General features: G+C 35.7%; 1 protein-coding gene across 1 annotated transcript in view; it reads left to right on the top strand.

Moving 5' to 3' along the window:
- Vwa8 (von Willebrand factor A domain containing 8) overlaps positions 1 to 19,666 on the top strand; it is a 258,527-nt gene that overhangs the window by 92,166 nt on the left and 146,695 nt on the right. Inside the window, exons 19-20 of the mRNA XM_048341294.1 lie at positions 3,127 to 3,233; positions 8,412 to 8,483. Coding sequence (XP_048197251.1) covers positions 3,127 to 3,233; positions 8,412 to 8,483 — 179 coding nt within the window. The remainder of the gene's footprint in view (positions 1 to 3,126; positions 3,234 to 8,411; positions 8,484 to 19,666) is intronic.

Raw genomic sequence — 19,666 nt, 5'->3', positions numbered from 1 at the left:
GACGTCTTTGAAACCTTTTTTTAAGTTTGACACTGACTAAAATCATAATCAGATATGGCATGCCTTCTTATTCCATTTCTACCTGTAGTTTCCTTCGGGCCACCTTTCTTCTAGAAAGTGATAAGTATAAATTTGAATTGAGGGGATATTTAGCTCTTGCTCTAAAACTTACCTATTCTTTATAGCACAATGACAGCTTTTTCATTTTTAATAATGATTACCTGTTTTATCAAAACACTGGATGCGTGACCAACTTTCTAAAAGGAATATTGTAGCTGCAAAATACAGTAGGTGTTTTTAGTAATTGGTGCTACAATAAAACAATGTGATATTAAGGAAACTGCATGACTTTTTATGCTAAAATTACAAATTTAATACACAGATGGATCTGAATACACATTCAGGAACAACTGAAAGAGACAGAATAACTCTGGGACTTGTAACTTCACAGTGCTAGTTGATTGAACCTATTAATATCCTAAGAAAGATTGTCACTTAGATTGCACTTCCTTTCCCTGTGACAGGTCACAGTCTACAATATTCATCTAAGGTCTGATGTAGGGGTAAGGGACCTAAGTTTGAAGTTTTTCACTTGACTTTCCCCTTGACCTTTGAAACTGTCTGGTAGAGAATTCATTTAATTCATTCTTGTTAAAAGGCCTACCCACCCAACAACCTTCTCATTAGGACTTGACTTTCCATTCTGATCCCCCTCCAAATAATACAGTGATTATGGCATTAGTGGATTGTAACATGAAAGTCATGGTTTCTATTGTGATGTCATATTTTGCAACTCTGGGTTTTTCTCAAAATATATCTTTAAAAGCTAGACTTCCCTGCAAACAAGATGACAAAAATCAGGTTTTGAGCCTACACAGCTGAAGACCTTGAGAAATTTACCCAAATAATGTCATCCCATTAGATTTCTTACAAGACCCTTGTTACTTTCTCTTAGAAAAGTATTAGCATAAACATTTATTAATGTATCTCTGTCTCTGTCTGTCTCTGTCTCTGTCTCTCTCTCTGTCTCTCTCTCTCTCTCTGTATGTGAGAGTGTGAGTGTGTATATGTGTGAGTGTGTGGTCCTGGGGCATGGACTCAGGGCCTGCAATACTGTCCCTGAGATTTTTTTGCTCAAGGCTCATGCTCTACCATTTGAGCCATAGCTCTACTTTTAGCTTTTTGGTAGTTTGTTGAAGGTCAGTTTCTCACAGTCTTCCAGCTCAGGCTATTCTCTGATCTCAACCTCTTGAGTAGCTGAGATTACAGGTATATGCCATCGATACCTGCCTTGTTTTTCCCTTTATCAATAAACCTTGGTTGAGTGACCTAAATTGTCCTAAAGACTTATAAATCTACCGAATGTATGTCTTTCATAAACTTTAAGTAGTATTTGGATCTGAAATTATATGTATTCTGGACATACAGGTAGTTTAGTTGATTTACTGCCACAGTCCTTTCTTCTCCTATAATGAATTGAGATTGGGTTTCCTTTGGAGGCTTAATGGTAGTAAATAAATAGTAAATTCTCAGCTTGACAACACATGGCTTATCAAACTTGTGAATAACATGGACATGGGAGGGATCTATTGAGAGGAGGAACTATTATTGAGATTTGCTGTGCCTTGTAGCAGGCAGTAGTGATTAAACAAGGAGACAGTATAATTATTTTTAGTTCAAAATTTTAGTTCATGATACTCCATAGAAGCAAACACTGCTCTCTCTTCTTGTCTTTCCAAATGGCTTAGCACAAAAATAGCTCCTAGAGAAGAAACAAATTGAATTTCTTATTTGAAATAGGAAAAAAAAAAGCAAGATGGGTAAATTGTTGAAGGGATTGTAATTGTGTATCTGCTTGTTAGGGTATTTCCACAGAGTGGAATTTTATTTGGAGTCAGAGAACTGAACACACTGTACTTAATAGAATGTCCAGTACACTAAATTCTATTTTAAGCTCTACTCATACTAGTTGGGTGATTTTTAAGAAAACTGCTTAATTTATGTTTTCAGTTTCTTCATAATTTTTTCTCATTGTTGAGTTACTGGAAATTATAAGAGAATAAAGAGTATAAATCTCATACTTTGGGTTCTTGTGCATTAAAATCCTCTGTAAATGATAGTTCTTACTTTTTGGTTACTAATATAATACTTCTACTGTTTATCTCATATTATTTTTGGAAAATGTCAGTCAACATGGGTATCTTGTTACTATAGGAATATACATGAAGCGTATTCTGACCGCTTAAAATTTGTTAATAATTTTGTGCTCCAATGAGCTTAAAAGATATTCTAGTCCAGCTTCTAAAACAAATAAGGAGCAACACAATAACATATTACTTCAGAATAATTTTGTAATTGTTTAGCAGAAGTTCCCAATGTAACCGGGTGTCAAAGTAACCTAGATGTTTATTTGAAAATAGAGAACTTCTGAACCACTGCTAAAAGTTATAGTTCAAGTGAGAGGTTGGCTCACCTGTACTTTTTTGCGGGTGGGGAGGCAGTCATGGGATTTGAACTCAGGGCCTGGGCTCAACGCTAGCATTCTATCACTTTGGCTAGAGTACTACTTCCTGTTTTCTTATGGTGAATTGGAGATAAAGTACTTTCCTGCCCAGGATGACTTTGAACCACAATCCTCAGATCTCAGCCTCCTGAGTACCTAGGATTACAGACATGAGCCACTAGTCCCCCACTCACCTGCACTTTTTACTAGAAAATTCTCTTGTGGAGGTTTTCAATGGGTATGACCTAAAAGATGATATTCAGGGCTTTTGAGCGAATTTGAATAATTATTTGGCTTATATATGTATTATAACCTCTGAAGAAGCTTATGCATGAGATGTGACTAAATTCTAGGTTTAAAAAATTATCAGTTCTCCCTATATGCTATGTGCCAGATACATTGTTTTAAATGAAGTTTATTACATTTTAGGACATTTTAAAGCTGTGTGTATGGCATTTTATTACCCTCTCCAAGCTTATTTTTTTGAAATGTTAAGTTAAAATCCCTAGAGATCACACATGTTATAGAAGCTATTTTGCATTCTGTGTTGGCTATGTTGGCTTCTCTGGATATTATTTGTAGGACTTACCATTACTAATTCCTTGTTCTTATGGAATGTTCAGGTGAGATAGAATCTGGATCTCTGCGGATTGGCACTGTTAGTGCACCGATATACAATGCCCATGAAAAAATGAAAGTGCCCGATGTTCTCTTCTATGACAATGTTCAGGTAAAGGTGTTGTTCTGTGTTCCTGGAGAAACCACAGCATTCATTATGGTACTTCACTTTGATCCCAGTGATACTGATGCTTTTTGTTGTTGTTGTTGTTTGTTTTGTTTTGTTTTTTGATACTGATGCTTAATTATATTTATCATACCCTAAATTCAGACCCGGTGATTAAAAATAAAATGTCAAAATATCTTCCATTAAAGCATTATAAAACTTAAAATTCTTCCCAGAATTACTTAAAAATTGATAGTTTCTACTATGATTAGGCTTGTAGATTTTATTAACATACATATACAAACAGTATATGAATAGACCACTTCAGATTAATAAAATGAATACATTAGTAAATTAAAAATATAATTATTTGCTATCATTTTGCCTTGCTCTTTAGTTAAGTCACTTGGATGTTCAAGAAGAATTCATTTTGTAACCCCTTTTCCACTACCTCTTTGCTTTTCCTGAAAATTACTACAATTTTTTCATTTCCTTATCTGCTATTTCAAGGGACTATGGTAGAGAAATTTTTTTTCAAATTTTTATTATCAAACTGATGTACAGAGAGGTTACAGTTTCATACGTTAGGCATTGGATACATTTCTTTTACTGTTTGTTACCTTGTCCTTCATACCCCCCTTCCTCCTCCCCCTTTCCCTTTCCCCCCCTCAGGTGTTCAGCTGAGAATTTCTTATTTATAAACTAATAGTTATTGGCCTTTCCACCAACACACAGAAGTAAGTTAGCACCTAGAAAGCTTGTTATAGGTATTCATTTTAACAAGATACGTTTTGATGAAGATTATGCATACTGTTTTTTTTCCAGATTTTCTGTTGATTATGTATTTCTTTTATAATTAAAAATACTTTTCTGTAATACTCATTCATTAATCTATATGTAAACAATCACATTTCCTTTACAAATTGTGCTTGTAACTATTTTTTAGTTTCAGTATATTAAAAAGTTAGTAAAAATAAAGTAGAATTTCTTTTGATATATGACCACCTCCATTTGTTATTTGAAGAATATTCTAATTTTTATGCTTAATGATATTAAATGTACTGTAAGGAAGGTTTATGTCATCGCAAAAGGCATAGCCCTAACCTTGTTTTTATTCCTTTCATAGCTAGTTAATATGAGTTTTATTTTTTTAGGAATATGCTTACTTTTGCATAATCTGTACAAAATGAACAGAAAGTAAAGTTATATATAAATCATGGGACGAAAGTGCTGTCAAAAAAAGAAAAGTCATGACTAGAAGGAAAATATACCATTTCCAAGTATTGAAGAAATTATACTATGTCCACATAGTTGAAAAGGACAAAGGAAAAAAAGAATGGGAAAATTATTACTGGTGACAGTGGGCAAACCCACAGTTAATGAAGGTCGAAAAGACTTCACAGCATATCGATATGTAGGAAATTCAGTAAGAAGGACTGTTATGCCTCTGAACACAAAGTCTGTTGCCATGGTGTTTGTGACATAGACAAGGAGGACTCTGAACTTTACCCAGAGAGCCTAAGGGACTTTGTGTAACCTACTCCTCTTAAAGCATTATGACTTAGCCACTAATGAAACAAATTCCAGCTATACCAATTTATGTGACAGTAGCTGGATTAAATGTCCATTTGTGGCATGTTACTGTTTTCTTACACCACACTTTATCTCTGGAGCAATAATCTTCAGTGCCTTTTACAGATTTGGTGCATCTATCTCATCTTGTTCTGTGTGCTGTTGCCCCTGTATTTCATACACATCACATTGAAACTAATTTTCAAAATGTCTTTGTTCTTATCACTAGGGAAAGCTCTGTTTTCTGTATTTTGAATGTCCAGAAAATAGCCTGGCACTGATGAATAAATGCTGAAGAGATTAATAAAAAGAAAAGAATAAGATTTTGAATGTTCTTGCTGAGGAGTATTATTTCATTAAATCTTTTATTAAGGGACATTGCACTTGGAGCAATGAGTAGGAGAAATGTGAGCAAAAGGGATCAATAGGTGATGAGGTGTAGGCCACATCATAGGGTTATTTAGGAGGTAGAGTGTATGAAACTCTGTGGTAGATGACAGGACAGTCTGATGGGAAAGTAAAGAAAAGAGAAGTGGAAATTATTCTAAGCTGTGCCCTTGACTAGAATATAGTGTAGGAGAAAAGTAGTAGGAGAGGAAGCTGATGAATATAGGTCAGGAATGTAAGGAGTAACCTTTTTTCCTGAAGTATTATGAGCTATTTTGGGAGTTTTGAAAAATGAAGTGACAAAATTTTGAACAAAGTACATGGGTCAATATTGAGAACTCATTGGCTAAGACAGAGACGGAATTTACAGCCACTAAATTATCTCATAAAAATATAGGTCACAGATGATAAAATTTGGAATCCAGGCTGTGATAAGAGAAGAGAAAGAATAGATATAGTTAATTTTTTGGTGGGTGGGAAAGTGGCTTAATAGTAAAGACTTGGTGTTTTTGTGTGTGTGTGTGTGTGTGTGTGTGTGTGTGTGTGTATTTTGTTGGTATTGGGGCTTGAACTCTGGTCCTGGGCACTGTCCCTGAGCTCTTCCACTCAAGGCTAGTGCTCTATCACTTGAGCCACAGTGCTACTTCTGGTTTTCTGGTGGGTAATTGGAGATACGAGTCTCATGGACTGGCTTTGAATTGCGATCATCAGCTCTCAGCCTCCTGAGTAGCTAGGATTACAGGTTTGCGCCACCGGTTCCTGGCAAAGATTTCGTGTTTAATTGAATCTTGGTACAAGCGGAACAAAGTGGACAGAGTGCTGATGTTAAGGGCTTGGTGTGGTGGCAGAAAATGATTCTATTAATTTTGAGAAAAGATACAGAATGATGAAGAAAGGTAAAGAGAACCTAATGAGCCAAGTTTGGATGTTGTGAACTTAGGAGACTGGAGAGGACTAAGCACTTCATTGGTCTCTGAGAAATCTTGTTTGATGATCAGTTTAATTAGTAGCTGAGACCATGAGCTAGATGAGAGGATTTGGGGAGCACAGGCAGTTTTTTGTGCGCAGATGTGCTAGTATCCAGCTTCACACATAGCTCTCACCCCATTCCCAGGTGTGTGCACCTGTATGCTGGGAGGTAAAACCTGCCTTGTCTTATCCTGTGACATTAAAGTAGGTAAAAAGGTAATGCAATAGAACAAATAAAAATCAACACCAGAAGAGGTTGCTACACCAAGATGATCAATCCGGAGATCAATTGTGAGAAAAATTGTGGAGAAAAATTGTTAGAGATAGGAAGGAATCAGGAAAGACAGGCAGTGCAGAGAATAGGTAAAAACTTTGTAAGATATGGTGGCTTAATGCCTATAAACACAGGACTTGGAAGGCTGAGGCAAGAGGATTGAGAGCTCAAGACTAGCCTGGGCTATATAATTATTTCCACACCAGTCTGGGCTATATAATGAGACCCTGTCTCAAAACCAAAGTGAAGCAAAACCAAAAGGAAGAGAAGAAAAGAGGAAAGGAGGAGAGAGAAAAAAGAGGGAAGCAAAGAAGAAAGGAAAGGAAGGGTTAAGGCAAGAATTGTATTGGCAGTGACTTTAGCCCTAGATAATGTTTATTGATTTGATTTATGTAACTGAAGGTTTAAAGTAGGAAGATAATAGAATAGTAAAGAAGAAAAGAATAGAAATGCCTATACAAGTGTTTACTCCAACTTTTTAAGCATATCTTATGCAGATTGGCGCCTTTGTTTTAGAAGAATTAGCATTATGTTGAAATTCACTTTTTAATTTACTTAAAAGGAAGAGATCTCCACAAGAACCCAGTTTTAGAGGATTTTCTAGGACTCCCTTTTAGAGAGCAACCCCACATCTCAGTTTGCTTTTAAGGTAGTTCCTTTTTACACTTGTTGACTCAGAATAATTATTAGTACTGTCTTTTTATTTTTAAGTATGTTCCAGAATGACAATAAGTGGATATGCTCTATTTATTTATTTATTTATTTATTTATTTATTTATTTATGTTTTAATTTATTTATTTCTAAATTTTTATTGTCAAACTGATGTACAGAGAGGTTATAGTTTCATTAGGCATTGGATACATTTCTTGTACTGTTTGTCACCTCCTCCCTTACTCCCCCCTCCCCACTCCCCCCTCCTCCTTTCCCTTCCCCCCCATGAGTTGTTCAGTTGATTCACACCAAACAGTTTTGCAAGTATTGCTTTTGTAGTCGTTTGTCTTTTTTACCCTGTGTCTCTCAATTTCTATGGTCTCACTTCACTTTAAGCCTTGTTAAAACTCTAATTTTAAAAAGCAAACAACTACCAAGATAAACAGAATACTCATCTATTCTTAAAGGAGAGAGACAAATCTTGTTTTTCTTTTAAGAAAGAAAATATTGCTAAATTTTGACAAGTAGAAGGGAAAATTTCTGCTGTCAAAAGCCAGGTTGAAAAAGAATAGTTAATGGCATGCTAGAAAAATCTCTATATCATGTAGGAAATACAGAAAGTTATTTTGCCTTTCTTAGATATAGAAACTTCAATAACTTGAATTCTTAGGAGATGGTTATTGCTTTGGTACAGAAAACCAAGAGAAAGTAAGTAGGGATATTAGTTGTGCTGGAAGGTAGTTCTTTCCCTGGCCTCCAATGAGCCCTTGTAACCTACTTATGGGTGTCCTATTTTTCAAAACAGGAAAGAATAATGTAGTTAGCCTCTGTAGCTATTGTGAACAAATTTAATCTTGTTCTTTTAATCTATCTTGTCATAATTTAAATAACAAGCTATGAAAGGTAAAGAATATATTCTAAAGTTTCACGTAGCTTTGAAAACAAGTTAGTCTAGAATAGAAATCAGTTTTGAAAGCCTTTGCATAGTTAACTGAGGAAGTATCAATTTAAATATGTTAAATTAAGAGCCAGTGCAACAAAATTTTAACAAAATAGTTGAATTAGACAAAACTCTGAAATATTGGTCTGTGGTTTTGTCTTGCTCAAATGGATTTAGATTTTTCATTATCAGTAACCAAACTGTCATGTAACTAACTGATTATATATAACTTATTTACACCAATAACATTAACTCTGTATTATAGAAACTAAAATCACTTCGATCTTTTATCATAATGTTTTGCATTCTAAGAAGACACCTATATAGTTATTCTGATACTCACTGTGATTGTTCACAGCATAATTGACCTCTGGTCTTCTTTTTGTCTAGCACGTGTTAGTGATGGAAGATATGCTCAAAGACTTTCTCCTTGGAGAGCACCTGCTACTAGTTGGAAACCAGGTGAGTTTTGGCTGGAACCTAATCATGAATGAATAGGTGGTGGTTAATGGCCTAGAAATACTAGGTTTCTTATATTAGAATACGTTTTTGAAAATGATCCCCCCCCCACAATACAATAAAAGAATGGATTTAGATAAGAATGAGAGTCTGCTACCTTCTAAATCATATAATTACCTCAAGGCTTAAGTCAACTCCCCACGTGACCTCCCATCATTTCGTCCACTTCCTTTATGGGTGCTTATAGTTCTTGCCCACATCTGAGATTTATTCACCATCATCTATCACTTGAGTTAAACCGTAGGCTTGCACCCCACCTCCCCATGCCCATTGTAAACTGCTTTCCACCAGCGGTCAGATGGATATTAACAACAAAAATGTGATTCTCTTTTTTTTTTACTTAAAGGAGCTCCCCATTACTCTTAAATATGATTTAAGTCTTCAGGGTGCTATACAGTACTGCAAGATTGGGTCTCTGCCCACCTCTCCATCCCCGGCATGGGCCCCTTCTTTATCTCACTCTTTTAACTCTGATCTTCCTACAGTTTCTTACTTCTTCTCTGGTCCTCAGTCATGTTTTTCCTTCTACATGAAATGTTCCCTGTGCTCTCCTCCTATACCCTACCCTGACTCCTAGGAGAAAGTTCTTCCTTCCATTGTTCCTAGCTGAGTTAAGTTTTGCTTCTCTTCCCTTCTAACCCTTCTATCATACTGGTCTTATGGTAATGTATACCTGAAGAGTGGCTGTCTTCCCAGCTTCTCTTTGTGTTCCTCTAGGAAGGGGACATGGTTCTCTGTTCATCTCTGTTGTGAATGTCTAGACGTGTATTGAGGACTGTTGACTGTCATCTCTTATGGATGTTGTCATTGGTGTTGTCACTAAGATGCATAATAGCCATCTTGGGAAAATGCTTGCTTTCAATCACATGATTTGTTTTCTAGCAATTTGCTACAGTTTGTAGCAATTGTTCAATTTTGCTAGCAGTTTGTAGCAATTGATCAATTTCCTTCCTTTCTTTTGCTAAAATATTAAGTGGTGATTACTCAGGAAAAAAAGTCAATTTGAAGTGAATCTTCAAGGATTACGTATTGACAAAGAAGTCAACAGTGAATTGGCATAATTGCATGATAGAATGTAATGGATGCTTTTAATAAAACTGCTTGATGTCATCTATATAGCCTTCAGTTTGCAAACTAGAAACTGGATGAAGTCCATGAAAGAAACTTTTTAACAGTTGGATTTTTAACTAGAGATGTTCCAGAAAATTGCTGTTACCCAGCGGCAAGGTTTAGAAGTAGAAAAAAAGGAAATGGGTGTCAATTTGAGCAAAGTTTATCGCATTTATTGAGTTTAAACCTGCTTTTTCCTTGTAGGTAAAGGAAATCCCATAAGCAATAATTGTCATAGCGGGATAAAGTAGCTTGCCTCTTACTTTGATGAAATAAATACGATAGATTATTTTAGTTCTTTATTTTTTGTGTGGGATTTGGGGGCATATAGTCTTTCCAGAAAGTGAATCAGAATTGCTGCCTTTCAACCAAATGGGATAGGGTGTCCTGAAATTATATATTAGATGGCCACTTAAGACAGAATGCTGCTATCGTAGAGCCACTGTAGTATGCTGTCACACACATTATTTTCTACTCACTGTAATTAAAGCATTACATTCTTTTTCATACAGTTAGGAGTTTCACTTATTATTAGTAGTAGTACTATTAGTATTAGTGTCATAACATGACTTTAATAAAAAGAGAGCTATTTATTTTCTAACCAATGAGCTTTTATTGTTCCCAGCCCTAGCTTGAGAATAGTTTCCTGCTTTCTTCATCTTTCTATACATGCTTTTATTTGGATTTGTAGAGCTATGTTCCATTTGATACACAAAATTTTTATGGTGAAAATTTGGAGTTAATAAAATCAGCTACATCATTTTTTTGCTTAAAAACTCCCAAGAATAAACTTCAGTGTGAGGATAAGAATGCTTGAGTTTTGAGAATGAATTGAATTCTATTAAATATTAGAGGAAAAAATATTTGCAATATGATGTTTTAAAATGCTCAAGTGCCCTTACATAAGACCTACCATAAAAATATTCTGTGTTTTGTTTTTAGAAATGAAAATTTAATCAGCACCATACAATTCCACTTAATTTCTAGTATTAGAAATAATTTCAAAGCAAGTCATCAAAATTTAATTTATATTTAATGAGGCACAATTAGTTATTCACAACCACTTCTATATGAATACTGTCCAGTAAAATATCTTTCTAGAGTTTGCCAACATTATCTTTCATTTTAAGACAGACTTTTAAAATCATTTTACTAAATAATGGCTGACTGATATTTTTATTTTAGTTGTTATTTTTATTATAAGATGATATACAAAGGGGTTACAGTTGTGTAAGTCAGGTAATGAGTACATTTCTTTTTGAACAATGTCACATCTCCCTCATTTTCTCCCAGGTTTTTCCTTCTCTCCTCCTTCCCCCAAAATTGTATAGTTCATTTCCAACATAATGTCTAGTATCACTGCTGAATTAGTTCACCCTTTGTCACACCATTTTCGTGTTTCCTCTTCCCTTCTCCAAATCATCTAAACTTACATATGAGACAAAAGATAAAGGTATAAAAAAACAGTGACAAAGGGAAGAAAACAAACGAACAAAAAGAACTGCAAAAAGTAAAATGAAAAACTTCTTGATTCCACTTCTTGGAGTTCATTTTGATAAGCATCATTCTGTATGATCATAGGTGCACAGCTATTGAGCCCCAGTGAACTCCTAAGAATATTCTCCTTTGGTTTCACTGTGTGAATGTTTAGAATCCTATTTATCATATGCAAGTGTGATTTTTTTTGTCCTTTACTATCCATTTGGTTTAGATTTATAGGCATATTCTAATTATTACAAAGAAGGGAAACCATGCAACCTATGTTACTTTGGGTCTGGCTTACTTCACTTAATACAATTTTTTTCCAAGTTTTTCTATTTACGTATGAATGGGGAAATGTCATTCTTTCTGATGGAAGCATAGAATCCCATTGTGTATATGTACCACATTTTCTTGATCCATTTATTCTCTGCGGGGCTTAAGTTGACCTTGTATTCTCAATTATTTACTGTTGGCCCATGCCACAATTATAACATATTGTATCTTCCTTGTCATACAAAAAGGCAGTCCTGACTGACTTCCATTTAAAATGCCTTCTCCATCCCTGACTCTCATGTGTTTGTGTGACTGATTCTTTATGAACTCACTTTCCTAACTGACCTGTCAGCAATGAGACAAAGCTTAGAAAATATCTGTTTTATTTTCCTACTAAAAGCTTAAAATGGGCCCACTTTGACTTACCAGATAAAATCTCCTTCCTAAGGACACCCAAAACCACTGAGTTTGGCTCTGTCTCCAGACTCTGTCTATAATTCCAGTTCTTCCAAAGTAACCATCCTCCTTACCCTGATGTTTTTTTAATGTATATACTTCATGGCTTTGCCATTACAAGAGCTTCAATGTTTTGTATTCTGTTAAATTCCCTGTTTGTTGTGTCTATTAGGAGTAAAATCCTGTTCAAAATCCTCTGAACTGTCATATTATTTTCTCACTATCTTGATTTAGGTTTTTTATGTAGTTGTGATATGTATTTGATTTTGACTGTAATTGAATTGTAAGTTTCTTAATGAGCAAGGTTGGATTAATACTTATATGTTTAACAATTTTCAATATACTTTTATGGGCTAGGGATGTGGTTTAGCAGTAGAGTGCTTGCCTAGCATGCATGAAGTCCTGTATTCCATTCCTTAGCACCCCATAAACAGAAAAATCCATAAGTGGCTCTGTGGCTCAAGTTGTAGGGTGCTAATCTTGAGCAAAAAGAAGCTGGGGACAGTGCTTAGACCCTGAGTTCAAGCCCCAGGACTGGCAAAATTTTTTACTTTCCATATTTTAACAACAAAAAAGCACCCAATTCACTTAAGTTAAATGTATTTGCTGGGTATCTGTGGTTTACATCTGTGATTCTAGCTATGAGGAGCCTGAAATCTGAGGATCACAGTTCAAAGCCATCCCATGTAGAATTCTATAAGAAGATCATCTCCAATTAAACACTCAAAAGACAAAAGTGAAGATGTGGCACAAGTGGTGGAGGACCAGCCTTGAGTAAATGTAGCTAAGGGACCTGTGCCCAAGTCCTAGGTTTCAAGACACAGTGCAGGCACAGAATACATATAAAGAGAGATTTGCCCAAGATCACATACCTAATACTGCAGTTAGATCTTCAGGATTCATATTTTTCTCACTGTACCACACTAAAATACACACACACAAAAAACGAGAAGAATGTAATAGCTAACTTTTTATATATAATTGTGTCTTTAAACACTACTAGGATTTGAAATCAGGCCCTCTTAATTGTTAGGCAGACACTTCACTACTGACCAAGCCTTTCATCCTGTTTTTTGCTAATTATTTTTGAGATAGGGGTTTACTTCTTGCCCAGGTACGTGCCTGAACCTTGATCTGCCTATTATAGCCTTCTCATCATTCTAGAGGAATGGCAAGCACATGCTGATACATCTAGCTTCTCTCCATTGAGACAGAGCCTCACAGACATTTTTGCCTGCATTGGTCTCCAAACACAATCCTCCCAACCAAAGGCTCTCACATAGCTTTCCTGCCTGAGCTGGCCTCAAACCAGAGTTCTGTATGTTGTCTTTTTATACATTTTGCTTTTTGAACATAGCTTGAAATTTGTCTATAAAATAGTTTTATTAGTATATCTAATAAATTAACAATTCTTTGTTATAAAACATTGTTTTCAGTTTTCTTCAATTATCAGATTTTACAATTGGTTTGTTCCAGTGTCAATCAAAGCCAGATCATTACATTTAGTTGGTGTGCCTCCCAAGTCTCCTTGAGATTATATTAGTCATTTCTTGGTCACTGTGAAAATACCTGAAACAACTTAAAAGCAGGAAGATTTATTTTTGTCTCCCAGTTTCATGTAATAGCAGTTTTCATTGCATTGAGCCTGGAGCAAAAATATCATAGGAGAAAGTACAAGTAGAACAAGTCGGATCACCTCATAGTAGTAGGGAAGCAGAGAGAGAGAAGAAAAGTCCAGGGACAAGATAAACCTTCAGAAATACACCTCCCAGTGACCTTCTTCTAACTATACCCAACCTCTTAATTGTTCAACTATGAATTCATCAGATGACTCCATTGATGAAATTCACTCTCCCAGGATTCACCCTCTCTGTAGCTCCACAAACTGGGAACCAACCTTTCAACACTCAGGCCTGGAAGGGATAATTCACATCCAAATGATAACAGAGAGAAAGGATATTCTTCCCTGTTCTCCTGAAAAGTATTGTCTCACTCTACAAATGTATAAACATTTTACTTAGCATTTACCAATATTAACATCTTCATTGAGGAAATATTCTTTTAGAGTAAAGCTATATAAACCAACTTAATTTATTGATTGATTTACACAATAAAATTAAACTGTACTCTTGTTTTTCAAGGCTAGAAGTATCATTTCTTAATTTCCATAGCTATTGATTTTTATATCAAATCATTTGTACATTGTCAAAATCAAATAATTTACTTAGTGTCAGCCTAAAGGAGTTCTATAAACATTGTATCTTCTCCTTTCTCTTAATTACAATCTTATTATGAGAGAGACAGTTTTTTCAATGTTTGTTGAATTATTTAATATTGAGATACAATACATATTTTATTGCCAAAATTAAAATGTGTGAATTTTGCTAATTAATTTGAATTGAGTCCTAGCAGGTTGCCGCAGTGTGCCATCGGAAACAAGCCATGTTGCTATGCCAGCATGAGCATGATTGTCTAATGTTTGTAAGGGGACTGAACTATTTGTCCAGAAATTCTCTTGCCTGTGTTCCCAGCTGATAATGGCAGCAGAAAAATAAATAGCTTAGGGTGCTGTGCTGTTAATGGCTCTATGGCCTAATAGTCTTGAGCCTATGAAATACTTTACTTCTCAAACAGTGATATTCATCTTTATATCATCATTGTTCTTTTCCAAATATCTTGGTTAGTAAGGATGCCTGAATTATAGTCTGTAAGTTGCTTTTATGTTGTCTGCCACTTTAGTTTGTTTAGCTGGTGTTTTCTTAGTGCCTTTTTTGTTTCCCCAACATTTATATCGAATTTGTATTTTGTTCTCACAGTCACACTAATTTACACTTTCATGCACTATTTGTAATGGCTGCTTTGGTGGTAGCTAGTGGCTGACCACACTGCCCAAAAGTATATCTTTGCCATTTATAGCAGCACAGTAATTCAAAATGTTATTTTTAGAGATATAGATTTTATTATTCTTGTGTGAAAAAGAGGTTATTATTTTGATGGGAAGCTTTATATGTAAGTTGTTTTGGAGGCATGCATTTAAACCATCTTTTGGGTGCTATTTGTTGGTAGGACCCATTTTTGCAAAAATTAAAGCTTATTTGCTATTCAGTTTTATTTTTTTCTGCTTATGTAGACAATATATATTCATTGACAGAACATAAAAGAAATTGCCAGTGATCATAGAGAAGAAAACACTTATTTGATTATAAGATTACAGAATATTGCTGCAAGATAGTTTTAGAGATCAATAGAACTTTCATATTCAAGTGAGCAAACATAGGATCAGGTGGTCCTTGAAACTTTCATATCAAAGAGATGAAGCAAAGATTAGTCCAGGTCCCCTAACTCCTACTATAATGTACTTCCAAACATTTTAACCAGAAATTCGAAGGGTCAGCATTGGATGGGATTATTAAAGTCCAAAAGGTAGCTAGAATTTATTGTTTTCTGTTTTATTGCCATTAGTTTATTTTGCTATTGTTTTTAGAACTTGTAATGATATTTACACAAGTAACGTTTCTAAAAAGGAACTTAGATCACGATCACTATGTAAAGAACATCTCTAAATATTACACAACTTCATGAAACTTATTTAAGAAGTAGGATTAGAAGGAAGGCCCAAAATAACAGAGGGCATGAGAGAAAGCTCAGCATTGATCGTATTTTAGAAAACTACTGTAGAGGAAAAAAATTGGAATGAACCCCATTACTGTTCACCTTTCTGAACCTTAGATTCCATTTAAGACACTCCCAGACACTTGATTTAGTTCTTTTATAACCTTGGACTGTTTTATAATCGAGGATATGAAGATATAAACTCTTGCACAAATCAGCTTCTGACTTCAATTTTCTGTAATAAAATATAAAGTACAACCCTAGCTGTTAGTCAGGGCAAATGTGTGTCCAAGATTTCTTATGTGCAGGATTCTTGATTTCTTAGAACTTAAATTGGCTTCTCTCCAATACAAGCATATTCTTCCCTCTCGGTCACACTGATGTGAGGGTTCATTTTGCACTGAAGAGACACTTGTGTTGCAGCAAATGCTGCACAAATGGTAATGCCTCCTCTTTCTTGCACAAAGGGAACAGAAATTTTCTGGAAGAAGTTTCTACCTTTAGCAAGAGCAAGGCTCACAATTTCCTTTTCTTGTTTTTTAACCTATTTCCCTCATATTTTAATAGTTAATATCTGCAGATTGTGAGTAATGGAAGCCAAGCAAGGGGAGTGGTCCTGTTTTCAAAAGTCTGTTTACTTGCCAGAGCACCTGATTAATAGAGTAAACTAATAGATTAATAGAGTACACTGTGGAGAGAGGCAGTGGTCTATAGGAATTCAAAGGAGGGCAGAATGACAGAAAACAACTGGACAATCAGGCAATGCTGTCGACAAGTGAAAACATCCCATCAAAAAGGTATGGGGTGGATAAAGATGATAGACTAGCAGTTACCATCAGAAAAAAAATGACGTGAGCAAAGACAGAAATGTTCAGACAATTGCTCTTGAGACAGTTGGCTGCAGAAACACATGAGTGAAACTTGGAGAAAGTTTATTTTTCAATTACTGTTTAAAACTTGAAGCTTCAGGCCTGTCACTTGCCCTTCCACATTCAAGTCCCAGGTTGACTGTTCTCATAGCCCAAATCTTATTTCTAAACTGTTCCCTTTCCCTGCTTCCATATTCTTTACCCGTGTCTCCTCATCTTTTCCTTTTCTCTTGCTCCCTCTTGATAGAATTCAGATAGTTTCCTAAGTTGTATATTTCTTACTTGTCTAAGAAGACAGGCCCAGAGTCCTTTTTCTTATGTGTGTGTGTGTGTGTGTGTGTGTGTGTGTGTTTTTTTTTTTTTGGCTAGTCCTGGGGCTTGGACTCAGGGCCAGAGCACTGTCCCTGGCTTCTTTTTGCTCAAGGCTAGCACTCTGCCACTTGAGCCACAGCGCCACTTCTGGCCATTTTCTGTATATGTGGTGCTGGGGAATTGAACCCAGGGCCTCCTGTATATGAGGCAAGCACTCTTGCCACTAGGCCATATCCCTAGCCCCCAGAGGCCTTTTTCTGTGAAGGATTTTACTAAGGAAACGGGATAACTAAAATAGCAAACCTGAGAATTCTTAAAGCTGTATTCTTTGAACTTTTCTCTCATAGAAACCGGAAGCATGTTTATTTCCTGCCCTCAGTTTCATTCTGTCTGTGGAACTTCACAGATTCTCTAATTCTCTCAAGCCTGTAGTTAAAGGGCCTTTTGCCTCATGGCTCTGTGGTGGTCCCTCTTCCCAATACCTTGTGCTGCAGAATTCAGTAAAACAGTATAATGGAGATAGAACTGGTATTTTTTAGGCTCTCTCCATCTACAGATTGAAAAAATTTACTAAATGTTATCCTCAATAAGATTTATCATGATGTAACAATTGTGATATCAGTTTTCTTATAAAGGCTACAAATTGTATATACAGACTAATGACTAGTAAGAAAAGATAAATATGAATAAGATGAAAATAGTAGAAGATTTTTTTTTTAGCACTTTCATATTGAGTGATGTTTTTGTTGCCAAATTTCCTAGTGAGGAAAAAATGAGGATGTATAATTATTATAATGGAAAGTAAGACATGATTTATGTGTGTATTTATGCAATTAAAGTAATCCTAAGGATTTTCTGTTCTAGGCAGAAATTATGAGTGAAAGGAAAAAATTGCTATAACCATTTTGTTTTGGTCAGGATATTTCCTATTCTTTCAACATTTCCTCGAAGGAACCATCAGGTCTTCATAAAATGAAGTAGGAAATGGCCTGATAAGATCTGATTTAGAAAACAAACTAAACAAGTTGTGGGCTGGCCTGTGGGCAGTTAGAGGTGGGCTTGACTCTTCCCAGGAGCCAAGAGGATGCACTCCTCTTGGGCTGAGACAGTGAGTTGGAGAGGAAAGACCAGATGTGAGAAGCAGACACTTCAAAGTAAACATGTCCCAAATTAAACTCAGCTGTCATCTCCCACCCAGCCAGTCCACTTCTCTCTTCCCCCATTTCTTTCTTAGGAAATAGTATAACCTACCAGTCTGTTGTCCAAAACAGAATTTTTGATTTCTTCTTCTCATCCTCTATCCAGGCTATCACAGAGTCCTGTTAGTTTGGTTTCTTAGGAATCTTTGAATCCATCTGCTTCTTCTTTCTACCCCTTGGTTACCCCTTGGTTTAGGCCACCATCATTTTTTATTGAACTTTTAAAGAATATGTCCAAACTGCTTCCATTTTCTGGCACTTTGTTTTTTCTCTCTGTCAGACCATTCCATCAGCCTGAGCTTCCAAAACAGGAAATTTGATCCAATTATGTGCAAGGGAAACATTATAAACTCTTCCAAGGTTTTGCCCATTTAGCTTTCCAGTCTTGTTCCTTACAACTCTTTTTATCACTTACCCAGTCAGTTATCCACAAGCCTTCCCACATATTGTTCATGATACCTGGGACTCTCCATCTCTTCTTCCCCAGAGCTCCTACTGTATCCTTGGTACCTCAGGTTAAACTTCACTCTTGCAGTGGGCCTTTCTGAGTCTTAGGTTAAATCTTCAAGCATCTTGGATGACACTCACCTTGGATATTGGTAAGATTTGCATAATTGTCTGTTATGGCACCATATAGCACAATAGCACCATAGTTATTGTATTTATTATTATATATGAAAAAACTCACCTAGAATAGTGCTGAGCTTATTTATGCTGGTACTCAAAATAGTTAATGAATTAGACAAGAAGAAAGGCAAGAAGAGGAGAGGGTGAGTGGGAAGAAAAGGAAGAAAATTTATGGACAGTGATCACAAAGATCTTAGTGACAGTTTGAATGAGGTTAGGAGGCAGGGGGGAAAGGAAATTATCAAAAATAGTAAGAGTTTCACTAGCACTAGCAAGCCCAAGGACTTGAAATTCATCCCCATTATTGCAATCAAAGATATGTACATTGAGCAGTAAGATTTATAGCCATGTTAAATTGGAGTTAAAAAGAAAGACAAATGGGTTTGGTAGGGGTAATGAGTTCATTATGAACCTTTGATACAGAAGATCTGTTGACTAGAATAGGCACTCTCTAATGGAGCTTAGGAAAGAGATGTGAGCCACATGTGATTACTGAGGTTGGGAGAGTAGGTGAGAGTTCATAGAGCAAGAAGACAGCTGAGACTGAGGTTCTGGACCCCCTAACATTTAAAGACACCACCAATGCTTCTTTTTGGCAGCTGGTGATTTCATTCTACATCTATGAAAAGTGTAAGCTCCTAAATGGTACATTGCTCAAGAAGAATTTGAAAAAGCATGGCCGATTCAGCATTTCTCCTGGTGGGAAAGGAGGAACTCCCTGGTAGTAGCTTATCATGACTCACTGGTTTCAGAAAATCCTTCTGCTTCTGATATGATAATGCATTTGTGATGTTTGCTTTTCTCTAAAATTACCACATTGAAAACAGCTTTAACCACAGGCATTTTAATCGCTGATTTTATCTATTTAAATTTTTATGTTCATTGCAGAATGCCATTTTAAGCTTACATAGCTGCTGAAGCTGACATGCAAATGTGAAAATACAATTTTTCTTCTTTGTGCTGCTATGCTAGGCTTGAAATTATTTTTGGCAAAATCCAGTTAGATGTCGAAAGAATTCCTAGAAGATGAAATGACCCTTTATTCTCACTTTAGTGCTTTTTATTAGTTTGACATTCAGCTCTGATAACCTTGAATCGTTAGTAGGTGAAATAAAGTAATTCACAAAATGTCTCCTAATTTTCCTAAGTTTATAACACACTGCAGTTCTATGAAACAATTGCTTTT

This window comes from Perognathus longimembris, chromosome 3 (genome assembly GCF_023159225.1).
Source record: "Perognathus longimembris pacificus isolate PPM17 chromosome 3, ASM2315922v1, whole genome shotgun sequence".
In the NCBI taxonomy this organism is placed as follows: Eukaryota; Metazoa; Chordata; class Mammalia; order Rodentia; family Heteromyidae; genus Perognathus; species Perognathus longimembris.
The sequence above is the reverse complement of the archived record's forward strand: the minus strand, read 5'-3'. Positions and strand labels throughout refer to the sequence as shown.